This window comes from Aspergillus vadensis, assembly GCF_003184925.1.
Source record: "Aspergillus vadensis CBS 113365 unplaced genomic scaffold BO88scaffold_1, whole genome shotgun sequence".
NCBI lineage: Eukaryota > Fungi > Ascomycota > Eurotiomycetes > Eurotiales > Aspergillaceae > Aspergillus > Aspergillus vadensis.
Window position 1 is genome coordinate 1,665,090 of NW_020292039.1, and position 16,695 is coordinate 1,681,784.

General features: G+C 49.7%; 3 protein-coding genes across 3 annotated transcripts; 2 read left to right on the plus strand and 1 right to left on the minus strand.

The window, feature by feature from the left end:
- The first annotated feature begins 97 nt into the window (after positions 1-97).
- BO88DRAFT_355079 (UDP-N-acetylglucosamine--dolichyl-phosphate N-acetylglucosaminephosphotransferase) lies at positions 98-1,836 on the plus strand. The gene is made up of 3 exons (XM_025703693.1): positions 98-432; positions 524-704; positions 762-1,836. Exons 1-3 carry the CDS (start codon positions 188-190, stop codon positions 1,740-1,742), a joined length of 1,407 nt encoding a protein of 468 aa, XP_025568395.1. The 5' UTR covers positions 98-187; the 3' UTR covers positions 1,743-1,836.
- Positions 1,837-4,490: 2,654 nt separating this feature from the next.
- On the plus strand, positions 4,491-7,284 carry luA (3-isopropylmalate dehydratase LEU1). Its single transcript, XM_025705519.1, has 2 exons — positions 4,491-4,860; positions 4,930-7,284. The coding sequence occupies exons 1-2, from the start codon at positions 4,654-4,656 to the stop codon at positions 7,042-7,044; spliced, it is 2,322 nt and encodes a 773-aa protein (XP_025568396.1). The 5' UTR covers positions 4,491-4,653; the 3' UTR covers positions 7,045-7,284.
- An 808-nt stretch (positions 7,285-8,092) lies between these two features.
- On the minus strand, positions 8,093-15,669 carry ags2 (alpha-1,3-glucan synthase Ags2; the record flags this gene model as incomplete). The annotated part of the gene is made up of 6 exons (XM_025702520.1): positions 8,093-8,141; positions 8,200-8,710; positions 8,766-8,971; positions 9,020-14,989; positions 15,053-15,228; positions 15,316-15,669. The coding sequence occupies 6 exons, from the start codon at positions 15,667-15,669 to the stop codon at positions 8,093-8,095; spliced, it is 7,266 nt and encodes a 2,421-aa protein (XP_025568397.1).
- Positions 15,670-16,695: the final 1,026 nt, after the last annotated feature.

A 16,695-nucleotide genomic window follows, 5' to 3' on the forward strand; every position in this document is an offset into this window, starting at 1 on the left:
CCGCCTATTGGGAAAAGGGCGGTCAACATTATACCGGCAGAATGGAGCTCCTTCCCCAATTTCTCCACTTGCTTCTTGATGCCACCTTGCCTTTCTCCAGCGCCAGAGAGATTACGCGTCCGTATGGAAGTGAAATTCTACTTAGCATGAGGTCTTGGAGATAGGCTCACATTGAACCATTTGCGCGATGGCAGCAGCAAATTCGAACTCTCTTTCTCGCCAAGAGACCTGGCGGCTCTTCGCCTTGGTGGGAGCCTGCGTCGGCATCCTTTTGAATACCTTCCAAGGCGATGGCGCGCCCTTGGTAGCTTCGCTTGCGTTTAGCGGTATTGCTTTCGCGGTCACATTTAGTATGATTCGATGGCTTGTACCAGTGTTCTTGAAGGCGGGCCTGAAAGGGCGAGATATGGCGAAACCCAGAAGACCCGAAATGTATGGATAACCCATGTTTCTTCATTTTGCTGTATGATAGTTTTTCGTTGCATACTTGACCTCATGGCAATGCTAATGGGCTTGTAATTAGACCGGAAACAATGGGAGCTGTTTGTGCTATTGTCTATCTCCTTGCTCTGATATTCTTCATTCCCTTTGCCTTTTACAAGGATATAGTGGCTGCCACCTCAGGTGGAGGCAACCGAGATGTGGTAATTGAGGTAGAACATGTTGAGACTGGCCGGATGCTACACCGATTTCCTCATGGGAAGGTCTGTCACTTCGAGTGCTCTGATCAGCGCTAGCTTACTGACAGCGGAATTTCACAGCTTGCATCCTATCTCTCCGGTCTTCTTTCACTGCAGTGTATTGTCATTCTCGGAATTGGCGACGACCTACTTGATATCCGATGGAGACACAAAGTCCTCATTCCCGCCTTTGGCGCTATTCCAATGCTTATAGTATACTTTGTGGACTTTGGGGTTACGCAAGTCGTCGTGCCAGTGCCGCTGCAGCCCTATCTGGGCTCCACTATCGACCTCGGCTGGTTGTACTATGCCTACATGGCGGCCGTGGCCATCTTCTGCCCCAACTCTATCAACATGCTGGCAGGAATTAACGGAGTTGAAGTGGCCCAGTCTCTGGTGATAGCGGTTCTGCTGATAGCAAACGATGTTCTATATCTTGCACCCATTACACCATACCCGCATCCGGCAACGGACTCCCATCTGTTCTCTCTATACTTCTTGTTGCCTTTTGTTGGAGTGTCCGTGGCCCTTTTGTGCCATAACTGGTACCCATCTAAAGTTTTTGTGGGAGATACATATTGTTACTTTGCGGGTATGGTGTTTGCCGTCGTTGGCATCTTGGGTCACTTCAGCAAGACGCTCCTGCTTCTCTTCATCCCGCAGATCTTCAACTTCCTATATTCAACGCCACAACTCTTTAACTTGATTCCTTGCCCGCGCCATCGATTGCCCAAATTTAATTCAGTCACCGGACTGTTGGATGCATCGGTGACTGAATGGACCGTCCCGCCATCGCCACTGGTGGCTACTGCTCTAAACCTGCTGCACACATTACGGCTGGTGCGCGTCACTAAGAACGAACAGGGCCAGATTATCGAGTCGACAAACCTCACCATCCTCAACCTGTGGCTCGTATGGGCTGGGCCGATGAAGGAGAACCAACTGGCGTGGAGTATGGTGGCTGTACAGACATTTTGCGGCCTTGCAGGTCTGTTTGTGAGACACCGCCTCGCACTGCTGGTGTTCCGAGAAGATAATCTGGCACTCGGGAGTTCCGTATAGCAATGGGAGTGTGGTATACAATCAAGTGTTAATTGTAATCGCGATGTTCATACAGAATGCATGTACCCGTAAGAACAGTTTTTCTCTTTCTTAGCACCACCCGGCTGGGCAAACAACCAGTTATTATGTAGAATGAACGAAGGACTGTATAATTCTAATCGACATTGCCATGAAGGACCCCAAAATAGCTCCTTCAAGTGCTTTTCATAGCTAGCTTGGAGCTAAACACTGCCTTAAGGATCCTGAACCCAAATGCGCCATCGACGTATGGAGCATTTAATATGACAAAGACTACTATAGAGCTGAAGAACATGAACGGAGGACGGCTCCATTGCTATCATTTAGTAGGCCCCACATCTCCTCCACACCCCACATCCTCCACCAACACACCCACTAGTATTTCATTCTATAGACACCCAAGCCATATACTTGTGCTTACCTCCACTTACTACACGCTGAAATCCACCCCGGCCACCAACAGCAACGGCGGATCTTCATGGGGAAACCACCAATACAGCCCCTTGCTCTGCTCAACTATTCACTCTACAAATGGCACGATGACTGTACCAAAAATCAACTCAATTGAGCAACAAAGAAACTATACTAACTGTCTAGTTCAGCTTAACCAGCAATTTGGGTAGTCCGGCCCGATTGGCTTTCATGCATGCGTTAAAGAAAGCTAGACTCCCAGGGGATTCTTCTAACCATAGGAGGACTAGTATTTCTGTGCTTATGCCTTTCTGGGACCCAATGGAAGCATACAGCGCGCTCAACGTGTCCAAAACATCCTTCTCTCATATCCAGACCTGACCAGCCAATAGACGTTTTTAGCTAACGACTCTATTTCCTTTCCTCGTACTCATACACTGAACTGCTTCGAAATCATGGTACTATCAATTGCAAGTTGAATACGAGCGGGAGAATATCCACGAAGCGGAGACTATAAACGGCAAACAAGGGAATCTAGTCCGCTTAAAACCCCGAACATCTCACTGTGATGAGTGGAGTATAAGGACTTGTTCTACTACTGCAGTTGTATGTCTACTCCGTACCCCATCCAAGTCAGCAAAAGCGCCAATCAATAGTGCTACCTACCTGGTAGGCTACTGTACATGTATACTCGGTTGGTGATTTCGCCTGTCCTGTGCCATCCGTTCAAGTCATTCTCCATCTGCACCCTTGGGCTCGATCTATATTGACGGCTCTTTACAAAAACTTAGCATAGATGTCTATGTTCTTAGCCGACAAGACATGCTAGTTGCTTCCAGAGCTGCTACAGGCGATCTTGTCAAGACCCAGCATCCCACGTGCATGAAAGAATGCTCTCTTCTGAGCTGTAAATTGCCCTCCGTCCTTCTCCCTACGAGTTCTGCTTGTCAACCTTAAGGTTAAAGGTGAAGTTGTTTCATGCACTCCATTTAGGATTTAGAATCTACTACTATTCTCTTATTAAATAATCTTACCATAATGACCTACTTGGGAGACGGGTGACTTGCTTGTATACAAAAGGTGCCCCATTAGTATCGAGCTGATAATGACTGTCTGATTTATAGGGTCACTCAGAACGAAAGATCCCAGAACCTTGTTACCCAAGATGAGATGCGGAACACCAAGAATTCAGAAACCTTCTAGAGGAGGGTCGACACGTCGACGGAAGCCTCTGCCAATCGGTAGATCATGCATTGAACTCTGTTCGACGGCATGGCATATCAAGTTTGTTTTTCTACTATAGTGCCACTAATAGAATACTGCAACTTTCGAATGAGAGCAAACGGCCGCATCATTGTCTTTCGAGGGAATGTCTTCATGGGAACATCCAAATGGCAGCAAGATCGAATATAATTTGACAATAATGCACGGAGTGTATAAACTATAACGTGTTTTCGATCTACAAGCCCAGAAGCTTCTACTTTTGACTCATCATTTAGCTCTCGAGGCTAACTGCACCATGCTCCGATAACGGATAGCTCTACCAGCAGTATGACTCAGGCGAAAGCTGTGAAATGTGATCGGCTGGTTCGCATCTTTTAAGAAACATACCTTGTGGGAACCACTAGTTGGGCTTATCAAAAGCGGCTCTCAAGGACTACGAAGTATTGACATGTGGACAAAGGAAGGCGTGCGAGACATAGCGCTGCTCAGCTACTATAGCGCCAGGAAATCAGCCAAAAAAGGTGATGACCTGTGGTCTTGTCGATCAAATTAGGCAACATCACAAACTAGCGCCATTCCCTCCAGTACCAACCGGGCAAGCTAAGCATTTCAAGTGGGCTAATCATCCCTCTTTCCCGACAAAACAGATTATCAGACCGGAACTCCAAAGGACTCCGGGTTTTATCCGGAGATTGGCGGTCAATGATGTGCCGATGTATGATTATTCGTGATCCTGACCGACATGGACAAGGAGCAAGTAGTGGATGCGGCCAGACTGCATGCGTGCAATTTGTACAGTGCTGGTGACCATAACACATCCAGAAAAGATAGACAGTTGTTGCATTTCAAGATGAACTAGGTGCTTCTAGTGTCAATCGGCACATGCAACTCATACTCTTTCAAATCCAATCAATCCAGACCGGTTAGTCAGGGAGGCGTCATTTGCCGCGTCTAAGCGCCACTCCGGCCGGTGTCGGTCCCCAGAATTTTCGGCCGTAGCCAATCGCCACCCAGCAATTGGGTGCTGACCACCGACACCGGCGCTGCCCCTCGACAAGCCGCGCTGCGACATCGCGGGTCTTCCCCAGTTAAAACCATCTTCGCTTCTCCCAGTCCAGCTGTTCATATTTCCTATCTATCTTCCTCTGTCTTTCCCCGTGTTTGGGCTTTATCCCTTCTCCTCATTTCTCCCCGAAAGCACACTCTCATCCCCCACATTCTATATTTCCGTTGATCTCCTACATACACATTGCCCCTCATGCCCGGCGCTGACAGGAAACCCAAGACCTTGTATGACAAGGTCTTGGACCACCACATTGTCAACGAGCAGGAAGATGGTACTCTCCTGATCTACATTGACAGACACCTTGTCCACGAAGTCACATCCCCCCAGGCCTTTGAGGGTCTCAAGAATGCTGGTCGTAAAGTCCGCCGGCCGGACTGCACTCTGGTGACCGTTGACCACGTATGTCTTTCATTTCTTTTTCTTACCCTATATCAGGAACGAGTCAGTCACTAACTAACTCGACGATAGAACATCCCCACCTCCTCCCGCAAAAACTTCAAGAACGTTGATGAGTTCATCAAAGAGAACGACTCCCGTCTGCAATGCAGCACCCTCGAAGAGAACGTCAAGGATTTCGGTCTCACATACTTTGGCATGGGCGACAAGCGTCAGGGTATTGTCCACATCATCGGTCCTGAGCAGGGTTTCACCCTCCCCGGTACCACCGTCGTCTGCGGTGACAGTCACACCTCCACACACGGTGCCTTTGGTGCCCTTGCCTTCGGTATCGGTACCAGTGAGGTCGAGCACGTTCTCGCCACTCAGACCCTCATCACCCGTCGCAGCAAGAACATGCGCATCCAGGTCGATGGCGAGCTGCCCGCCGGCGTCACCAGTAAGGATGTTGTTCTCCACATCATCGGTGTCATTGGTACCGCCGGAGGTACCGGTGCCGTTATCGAGTTCTGTGGTTCCGTCATTCGCAGCCTGAGCATGGAGGCCCGTATGTCCATGTGCAACATGTCCATCGAAGCTGGTGCCCGTGCCGGTATGATCGCTCCCGATCAGATCACCTTCGACTACCTGAAGGGCCGTCCTCTCGCTCCCAAGGTCGACAGCCCCGAATGGACCAGGGCCGTCAACTTCTGGTCCAGCCTCGCCTCCGACGAAGATGCCGTCTACGACAAGACCGTCATCATCGACGGCAAGGACATCATTCCCACCGTCTCCTGGGGTACCTCCCCCCAGGATGTCATCCCCATCAACGGCGTCGTTCCCGGCCCCGATGACTTCGAGGATGAGAACCGCAAGCTCGCCTGCAAGCGCGCTCTTGAATACATGGGCCTAACCGCCGGCACCCCCATGAAGGACATCACGGTCGACAAGGTCTTCATTGGTTCTTGCACCAACGCCCGTATCGAGGATCTCCGCGCCGCCGCCAAGGTTGTTCGCGGCAAGAAGATCGCCTCCAACATCAAGCGTGCCATGGTTGTTCCCGGCTCCGGTCTTGTTAAGCAGCAAGCCGAGTCCGAAGGCCTCGACAAGATCTTCTCTGACGCCGGCTTCGAATGGCGTGAGGCTGGTTGCTCCATGTGCCTGGGCATGAACCCCGACATTCTCTCCCCTCAGGAACGCTGCGCCAGTACCTCCAACCGTAACTTCGAAGGTCGTCAAGGTTACGGAGGTCGCACTCACCTGATGTCCCCCGCCATGGCCGCCTCCGCCGCTATCGTCGGCAAGCTGGCCGACGTGCGCGAGCACCTCACCTCCAGCCCCGTCCTCGGCAAGGTGCAGCCCAAGATCGACGTGCAAGAACAGTTGCACGAAGAACCCACCACCGAAGATGAAGTCGAGCGCATCATGGACCTCCCCGCCGACAACGAACCCCACACCAACTCTTCCGCCACCGCCACCTCCTCCGCCGGCCTCCCCAAGTTTACCACCCTGAAGGGTGTCGCCGCCCCGATGGACCGCTCCAACGTTGACACCGACGCCATCATCCCCAAGCAATTCCTCAAGACCATCAAGCGCACCGGTCTCGGCAGCGCCTTGTTCTACGAGCTCCGCTACAAGGACGGCGCCGAGGACCCCTCTTTCATCCTGAACCAAGGCATCTACCGCAACGCGAAGATCCTCGTCGTCACCGGCCCCAACTTCGGCTGCGGTAGTTCCCGTGAACACGCCCCCTGGGCCCTCCTCGACTTCGGCATCAAGTGCATCATTGCCCCCTCCTTCGCCGATATCTTTTTCAACAACACCTTCAAGAACGGCATGCTGCCCGTCGTCATCAGCGACGAGGCCGTCCTGGCCAAGATCGCCGCTGAGGCCCACGCCGGTCGCGAAGTCGAGGTCGACCTGGTCAACCAGCAGATCAAGGACGCCGCCGGTAATAAGCTCGCCGACTTTGATGTCGATGGCTTCCGCAAGCACTGCTTGATCAACGGTCTCGATGACATTGGCCTTACTCTGCAGATGGAGTCCAAGATCAAGAACTTCGAGAACAAGCGGACCATCGAGACCCCCTGGTTGGATGGCAGTGGTTACTTGAAGCGCGGTAACCGTGGTGGCGCTACTATGGTGCAGGCGGCGCCGGTGCCCAAGACCAACAGGGGCGATGTTAAGTCTGAGCCTTTGGAGTGGTAGACTGCCTACATCTCGGGGTTTGATTTCGATTTTGATTTTTTTTCTGGTTGATATGACTTGATGATGAAGCTGGATTACGGGGTTTCCTTTTTATCTCTTTTACTATTTTTCTTGACTCGATTTCGGCTATATATCACTTTTGTTTGGGGAAAAATCACTTGCATCTCGGCATAGGAAGGACAAATACCATATGAATAGGGTTAATAAATAGAAACAATAACAAGAAAACTTGTCTTCATACATACATATATTACTGGTCTTTAAAGAGAATAATCTTGTGAATCCATAATTACCATTGAGGATTATTATATTGGCCCTTCGATATTATTATGATTCTTCTTTGTCAAGGCGAAAACACATAGTAGTGGTAGTCGTAATAACGAACTTAAATCAATCTCAGTCAACAACAGTGCAATGAACCAAAAACAACACAAAACAGAACAAAACATGTAGTACTAAGCGATAACAAATCTCCTCAAGTATATTATGAAAAAAAGCATCATCATTACCAATCACCCAATCATTCCATCAATCAATTAATCAGAACAAGCAATTCATCCTCCCATGTAAATCATGCTCATATCAGCAATCATTCAATTCACTCAGTCAATCAATCAATATCCCATGAACGCGTATCCAAAACATTCGCAAGCAGGTAAGTAGCAGGTGTGGTATCAAGCGAGCGTAAACACATCCGGTTCGTCAATATATAAGTTTCAATCCAATAAAGAATGCAAAGACTTTCGTAAGCAGCCAACAACGATGATAAAAACGAATGGTAAAATCACGCAGGTATATATACGTGAACGTAGTGGGTATGATGGTGATAATGCAATGCGATGCGATGCGATGCGATGTTATGCAAACCGAACCGGTCGTGTCGTTGAGGGAGAGGATAATGTATGGTAATATACAAGGCGCGCAATATATGAGTGTAGATGGGGTGTATTTTCCTCCGCGGGTTTTGTCAATCTGGAAATTATTTTTATGTGTCGTAGCCCCCAGCTTTTCGATGATTGAGCTGGGACACTGTAGGGTGGGAGTCGGATTAAGGCTTTGTGAGTTGTTCTTTCCGGAAGAACATCAAGAATCCGGCACTGGTGTGTTGTTAGTAAATGGATTTTCGACTGGAAGGTAATGAGGGGAGTATCTTACCAAATGAGTAACTGGAAGAAGAGCGCAATCCAGAACCAAGCGTTCGCTATGGCGCTTAGTCCCGCTGTGATATCTGGCGAGATGGGCCCGGGTCCGATCTTGTTCGGTGCGAATGCTCTTGCGCAGATTGTTGCAATTGAACCCAGTACTTGCGATGCAAGTAGCGTGAAGCAAATATGCATCCGGGTCAGGGTCTGAAGAAGGATCATACCGAACCCGACGCCCTGCAGGGCGTCCAAGACTCCGAGCCACAGCCACAAGCTCCGGGATACAAGGGCACCAGAGGTGTAGCTACCCGCCCAAGGAAGGAAGAGCCCAAGGCCTGATACACCCCACCAGATTTGGGCCCATCGGGGGGCACCCAAGCCACAGGCGAAGACTGGGAGGATCCAACTATGGCGCTTGGAGAGGTATCCAAATAGGAATAGCCATCCAGCCCATACGAAGCCGAAGAACACGATGCAGAGGATTCCGACTTGCCAGCCCTTTGCGTGTGCCGAGCTCCAAAGGACTATAGTAACGACCGTTAGAACAGAAAGAGCGAATGAGTTTTGGTGTACACTTACAACTCCAGTTTCGTCCGTAAGGCGCACTCAAGAAGAAGTTCTGCAAGATGACGACCACAAAGTTCCAGAGGATGATCTTGCGCCGGAACACCGATTTGTAGAATGAAGGAACCTTTCCCGGTGCTTGGTGGTAGTAGCTTGGTAGACCGAAGAAGATCAAGAGACCGATGACCCAGAGGAGGACTGCAATGGGCATGCAGATAGCCCTGTGATGTGTTAGAAACGACATAAGACCAAGAAAGAGGAAAACTCACGTCATTCTCCAGGTGTTAGTGATGTTGCCCTGAACATTGGTGACTCCGTTTTCAACTGCAAGGGAAATGCTTGTGCCCCAATACCATAACCCAATCACGTAGGCCTGTTGACTTCCCTGGATGAGACACGCGCGGAACACCCACTGCTTGACAGGGACTCCGTTCTCGTCACCAAAGTTGAGGGCGAAAAACAACGATCCACTGGCCGAAGCTGCAGCGTACAGGCCGGCGCCAACGTTTTGGATCCAACCGCGAGTAAAGCCATCGCTCTCAAAGTGTGCAAATCCAATGACCACGAACGACAACCCGTATAGGAGCCAAGGAAGTGACAATACGAACACCGACTTGAAGAACCGGAAGAAAAACCACCAAACAATCGAAGCGACCAGGTATACCGTTGCGATGCCATAGAGTTTCTTCGCTGTTTCACCATTTTCGCCTGTCAACAGTGTAATTTGGTACGAATTGGCAGCTATAATTTGTCCAAGGCCAAGGAAGAGCGAATAAATGGGCCAATCGCCGATTCGGATTTGCATCCATTTTCTCAGTCCAGTAGGTGGAACATAATCGTTTCCAAGAAGGAACTCGTCCTTTTCTCGGCGCTCTTGACTTCCACTCTCGCGCGAGTTCATGTCGACATTGGAATCTGAGTTCATGGGTGAGCTGTTGTCGAATTTGCCATGGAAGATCGAAGAAGCAGGCGACTGGTTGCGGCCAAGTCTTGCGTCTCTGAATTTTCCAAACCATTTCTTCTCGCTGTCCTTCAAGTACTCCTCGATGCAGAGTTGCGATTCGGAATTATGACCATTCAGGTTCTCCAATCTCTTATCAAAAACCCTGTAATATTCACCGGTGCTGTCTGTGAAGAAGGGATCGACCTTTTGCAGTTTGTAATCTTTCTTCTCACCAATGACGGAGTCGACCGATAGAACAGAGGCGCTGCTGAGACGGTTTCCGGGTTCGTTGGAGAATCTTGCAGGCGACACAATCGCCTCCTCAGGCTCCGGGCTTCCAGGAGAAGACGGAGAAAGTATAGACCTAGGTGTGAGGGAGCTCTGGCTTGAGTGTCTTCTGCTAAAGAAGTCTCTGGTAGGAGTCTGTCTTTGGGGGTCTAGTTGATGTGCTGCTTCTATCCGACGCCCCTCTTCTGCTTGCTCAGGGGTAAGCGTATACTCATCTTCTCCGAAAAGACTGGGCATGATGTCGTCATCGCTGCTCTCCTCGGTGTTGGAAGCGTTCGCAATTTCATCAGTGCCCGTGCTGCTTCTCATACGGCGGCGACCGCGACGGACCAGGTGGCCAGGGCCAGCTCGCACACCAAGCGACAAATGTTTGCTTAGTCCCGACTTGGGCTTTTCATTTGATCCAGGGCTCGGGGGTCGGCTGTAAACAATCGTATTCCGCTGCTGTGGCCCCAATGTGCTTAGGCGGACGTTCGAGTAACTTCCTTCCCGGGAATGCGCGATTGGGGGTGTCTGTATTCCGCTAGGCGTGACGTATCCCGGGGATGCAATGGTGGGTGTCATCATTCCGCTGGGTGTATTGAATCCAGACGACAGGGGCGGAACATTCGATTTCGCTTGTCCCTTACTATGGATACGCATTGCAGTAGATTGAAGGATTTCCAGATCCTCAACCCATTGGGCCACGGGGAAACGTTGTTTGGCAGACCGAGCCCGCATCTTCGCCCGCACTTGGGGCTTGGAGTTCAAGGCGCTTGCAATAGCAAGCTTGAATTGGTGCAGAAGGTGAGACGTTGTAGTAGACTCGATGTTGTACCACCAGCCAGGCATCTGTCCAAGACCACCAACACGTGCGCCAATGCCCAGGGCACCTTTCCGGCCAAATTCAACAGCCACGAGCCCAAAGGGTTCATCACGCGAAGGGATCAAGGCAAACTCGGCTCCAGAAAAGATATATGGTGGTAGAGCTGTGAACTCTGGCTTCGAGAAGACCCGCCCCGGGTAGAGTTTCATCATATGGTCCAACTTCAATGCAGCAAATTTGCCATAGAGGTCAATGACTGGACCAACGCAAATGAGTTGGACGTTGGGACGGGACTCCAAAATAGCAGGCATCACATCAGCAATAAGGTCCACACCCTTTTGCATGGACCAACGGCCCACGAACACCAGAAGATCTGCATTGGGGTTTTGCTCCAAGCCAGCCCATTGTTGCGCTTGTCGCTTCAACTCGGCTCTGCTAGCCTCGTATACGGGATCAACCTGGATCTCACTTTCTTTCGGCAATTCCTTATTCCATTCTGCAGTATCAGATGGATCAGGGTTAGGCAAATTGCCTACCTTCTTCAGGCCCCAAAAGATAGGATAGCGTGCGTATGAACGTTTGCCGTACTTCCTAGAGACACCAACAGCTCCAAATCCTTGTTGATGGATACGGAGGTAGCTTGCTCCGGCATGAAGCATATTGAAGACTTCTCCGAATTGAACATAGCGTCTTGCCGTGTCTGTGTCCAGATTGAAGACTGAACAGACTTCATCTCTCTCCTTCTGGGTGCGCATAGGCCAAAGCCCTTGGAACTCAGCATTGTGAAGCGATAGACAAACTGGAATTGTCTGTGGCAGAAGATATAACGGTGCAATGGACCCATGGTAGTCATTGATGTGGTACAGATCAATCCGGAACCGCCGGATTGCTTCTGCGATACACTGGTTCCATGCTGAGTAGTAAATTGCGCTGTCCAAGTCATCCATGCGAGCAGGGTATGGTTCAGCCTTCGTTTGCTGGCGGAAAACAGGAGCGTCAAGTAGAACATAAGTGATGTTCTTCACAATGTGGTATTGGACCTTGATCTCATATTCGTTACCAAGAACCTTGACTTTCATCGGGTCAGCGGGCTGATCGACTGGATAGTCCACTCCGCCAACACATGGGACAACCCAAATGAGGTTCTGCTGGCCGAGATGCTTTCCCATAAGCTGGGCCATAACACCCAAGCCACCAATTTTGATTTTGATAGCCCAGTCTTCGATGTCATACTCCATGGTTGCGATAAGCGTTGTTCTTCTTCGTGACCCCGCCGCACCAAAAGCTGACGTGCTTTGTAGGAAGCCAGACTTATTAGCCAGACGTACTAGGGCGTTCGTGGATTGGCCGTCTTTGTTGGTCCCCTTGCCAAAAACTGTCCCGAGGAAAGACTTCTTCTCCACCACTCCGACTTGGTTAAACTTGACTTGATAGAACGACTTCATGAAGGCATAAACGCACGCAGCACCTGTTATGATGGGAACCAGCCACAGCAGGATGTAGATGATTAGCTGTGCGATTCGAGAGCCAGTCGGCTGAAGATTGAGTCTCATGTTTCCATCATCCAGATGAACGTTCCACACGAGGTATGGATACGGAGGTCTCTTGGTGATGTTGACAGACAGTTTGCTGAGTGACGAAGGGGGCATGCGCTCCAAGACTCCATCGCCATCCACGTCACCGAATACAAACGACTCATCGGGTTTACCATCTGGATCCATGCCCCAGACGTTGAATTGGCCTTGTGCCGGGTATTCAGCCACAACCCTGAAGTTCCAGTAACCTTCACTGTCTTGCTTCACGACATTATCCAAGCCAGCATCATAACCGTACTGGTTGTACGGTCCATCGAAGAAGAAGTGTGGGAAACGCCGCCTAGGACCATTCCAGTCATAATCGCCCTCTTGAACATAGTCACTACTGCCAGTCAACTGACTCCAGTATTCAACTCGCACATGCTTGCCCTGCCACTTTTGCTTTTCTGTTCCGGACCAAGGCAACTCCTCAATGCTAACGTTGCCCCCAGTATAGTTGAACCATCCACTGAAGGTAGTTCCCCAGTTTGTCGAGTACCGGTATTTGCTAGCTCCAGCAGCTCTGTGGTGAACATAGAGTGTGCCGTTATCATACTGGTTCAGAATGCTGGTAGAGTAATTGGAAGTGGTGAAGACTATCGGGTTGTCACTTTGACCAACACGGAACAACAGGTGGTCCACAGATCCAGTAGAATCCTTCTTGTCGGAAGTGGTGGCATTCTTGACAGTCAATTTGTGGACACCGTTATACACGTCATTGAGCTTCGCAGACCAGGTCCATGCGCTCGGAAGTTGGCCGATATATTGTGTATCAGTATCATTGGCACCGGGGATACTCTTGCAGTTGACGCTGTTTTTGTCGATGGAAGGCGTTTTACCAGATTCTGTTTGCGACGTGAAGGTGATGGCTTTGGTAACTGAATCACAGTCCATTTCGGTAGAAAACTCAATGCTCACATCAAGGTCTTCAGCCTCGTCATACGCAACGGTAGAAAGAAGCGGGACATCATGGCCAGGTGTGAACTTGGTGATCATTGGTCCGGGGCCGACCCAACGAGCCTTGGGAACGTATGCTCTGTAGTCGAACGCTTTCAGTGTCAGGCTATCAAGACATCCGTTGTACTCTTTTGAGCCGTTCAGATGCAGTTTCTTCGGGCTGTCTTTCAGCTTGAGTTCGTCAAATGGGTAGAACAGGTTCTTGACGGTGGTTCCTGAGTCGAACGGAGAGATCAACGCACTGGCATTGCTCTTGCAGTCGAAGTTGTATGTAGCAGTCTTGTTGTCATTCTGGTACACCAGCCAAACTGACTGATTAGCCTGGTCAGATCCCAGATCTTGAACATCTGAAATGATATCTCTCAGAATAGACCACATGCCGGTCTCCGTCTTCGTGCCATATGAGCCCGGATAAAGGATATCCCTCGTTTGTTTGGACAGGGTCTGTAGTGAGTAACCATCGTTCAAAACCGGAAAGTGTTGTCTCATTTGGTACATGTGTTTAATGATGTTCCGGATAGGGTGGGTGGGATCGCGGTGGTCGTAGGTCACGGTCATATCATTACAACCATCCCGACCTTTGGTAACAGGCCAGTCATAGTACTGAGTATCATCGATAGCAGAGCATCCATGGGTCTTCCAAGCAGTGGCCGGTGACATTGCTTGACGGCCATAAACATAGTTATCTGCGGTCGCGTCTATTATGTAGGAGCCTTGCTCTTCCCCCCAGAGTAGAAGAGGAATGCCAGGCATTTGCAGTGTTGTAATGAAGATGCCCAGAAGATTCCGTTCAACACCCCATTGGATGGCAGGCCAGCGGAAAACATCCTGATTTGTGACTCCGTACATATGCCTAGGATCGAATTTACCCGTGTTTGCGTTAATCAAGTCGTTGCTTTGCATCATGACGTTCCAAGCATCCACCCAATCCAGGGGAAGGTCATAGCCTGCAGCCAGATTACCGCTCATGCCGAGGAAGCGCGTAAGAGTGCGATAGACGGAATAGTGGAAGGCAGCACCGTCAATGGCTTCCAATTCGGGTCCGCGCAAGAAATATTTCGAATCAGACTTGTTCGTCAACTTGATCGCATCCATAGCAGAGTCTGGATATTGGTTGGGCTGTCGACCACGACCAAGGAAGACTGAGCCCAAATTGTTTCCACCAGTAATTTCACCAGGGATAAAGAAATTCTCCTTTCCGACACTGCGAGCACATTCCCGGTAGGTATGCGAGATGTCTGCCAAGGCATCTACAGTCGATTGAATAGCTTTATCATAGCGAAAGCCATCGATGTCCAGAGCTTTGATGATGTTGCAGGAATGAAGTTTGATCCTGTCCCGTACACTAGGATGCCACTCACGTAAACGGTCCTGGACTGAAGCGAACTTGGTCAATTCACGCTGCCAATCTGGATAAACACCAAAGGCTTCAAGATCTCCATATTGGTCGAAATCACTGTCGTAGCATCCCACAAGCTCTTTGTTGACGTAACTATCCACTGGATAACCAGTCTCGTTCCAGAAGGCAGGGTAGTCACAAGTTTCATTGTAGGTATTTCCGGGACGGAAGTCGACATATTGACGGTCCGATTTCCAGAGAGTCTTATATTCTTTGACTGTGAATGGCGCCGTCACGTTGAGATAACCTTCAAAGCCGATCAAATCTCCCATGCTGATGAGATACATTGGTCAATAGTTGGTTCACAGGAGCACAGATGAAGCATGATAGACTTACGTTGCGAGCGTATTGTCGAATATGACATACATCCCACGTTTGTGGATCTCGTCGATAGTGTCCCTCCATACTTGAATAGTGCCATAATGCTGGTCGAGAAGCGTCGTGTCCAAGATCGAGTAGCCATCTGCACCCCAAGGCTGGTTCATAAGGATAGTTCCCGCAAGATAGATACCCTATCACAGATGTTCAATAACATGAGCAAAATCAAAGTCATATCAGGAGAAGAGGCGAGTCGATGATGAGAGGGAAGGAACACAAACCTTGATCCCCATGCCTTGTAGGTAATCCAGTGTGTCAACCAAGCCTACTGCATCACCTCCATGACGCATTTGATTAGAATTGAGATCATGCTCGAAAACAGTGCCGTTAATGTTGTCATTGGCTGGGTCCCCATTGACCCAACGGTCTAACATAATCGTATAGAACGGAAATCGCCAGTTCTTGGGTGACTCCGTATACTTGTGACCCGGCCATGGTGGTGGAGAGTATTCGAAAGGACTAGTCGCAGTCTTATTGACATTGAGGTTATAATCGACCAAAGATGCCTCGTAAGGCCAGGCTGTTGTTGTTGGTGCGAAGAGCGCAAGCAGCGAGCCTGCGATCCCCCACTTCATCGTCAACAGGCACGAAAAATAAACCGCTCTCTGCTTCTCCCGTACTATATGCTCGGCATATAATCCAAGAAGCTAGCGAGTGTTGACCAGAGGGGTAGCCAACTGGAGCAGTATTTCGTGTAGGGGATGGCCGCTGAGAAATATGCCCAAGGATGCCGTAGCGTGTCTTCCTTCTTATGCTTTTGGGGAGCTATTGTAGGAGGGTGTTAACGAATCATGAGCAGCAGATAAACCGAGCAAGGAAAAGGATGAACCCACAACAGATGCAGCTGCTGTGGCGGCAACGCAAGAATAGAAAGACAATAAGGGGAGAAATAAAGAAAAATCAAAAAGAGAAAAAAGAAAAACAATATGCCCGAGGATATGTCCGATATCCTGCAAGAATGAAGATCAAAGTGGATAAGTGGGAGAAAGCATCATTGACGATGATATACAAGCAGACAGGAAAGCTCAGCGAGGAAATGATATCGCCTGATACAGAAAAAAGAAACGACGATCTTTCCCAACAGGTTGCCATTATGCTGCTCAATGCTGATAACTATTTCTCATCGGTGTACTACTAGACAAATGGCAAGGCAGAGATGGAGATATTGCCATGACTTGAGAAGGGGGGCTTGGGCCATGATTTCCGAGTCCAGCCACCGGAACCTCCGTGATGACTGGGCTCACATCGCCTTGCCATCCAAAACGAGAATTTGCAGATGGCCATTGGCTTCAAGGAAAGATGAAGGTGGGAGGGGGATGCTGGGAGGAGACACGAAGCGAGGACAAGCGGTAGTCAGTCCTGTGTCCTGTATGTACGATGGATGTATGAATGTATGTATCCATGTATCGGAGTGCCGTTCCACGGATACCGACAACCCAAAATCCTTACCACTTGTGGCGATTAGTGGGGCCGGCGGGACCAGTTACGATTTCCTATTAGCTGAACTCTGGCGCCATCGGGTACTGTTGATCCCGCTAAGATACGCTCGTTCCAAGTCAGGGAGCCTGATATATCACATCAGAGTCAAGTATCTCACAGTA

Excerpts from the sequence above, each read along its gene's own strand:
- BO88DRAFT_355079 (XM_025703693.1), top strand. The coding sequence starts at position 188 with ATGGCAGCAGCAAATTCGAACTCTCTTTCTCGCCAAGAGACCTGGCGG. Across the intron at positions 433-523 it reads AAACCCAGAAGACCCGAAAT|ACCGGAAACAATGGGAGCTG; the intron begins GTATGGATAACC and ends GCTTGTAATTAG. Across the intron at positions 705-761 it reads ACCGATTTCCTCATGGGAAG|CTTGCATCCTATCTCTCCGG; the intron begins GTCTGTCACTTC and ends GGAATTTCACAG.
- luA (XM_025705519.1), top strand. The coding sequence starts at position 4,654 with ATGCCCGGCGCTGACAGGAAACCCAAGACCTTGTATGACAAGGTCTTG. Across the intron at positions 4,861-4,929 it reads CTCTGGTGACCGTTGACCAC|AACATCCCCACCTCCTCCCG; the intron begins GTATGTCTTTCA and ends ACTCGACGATAG.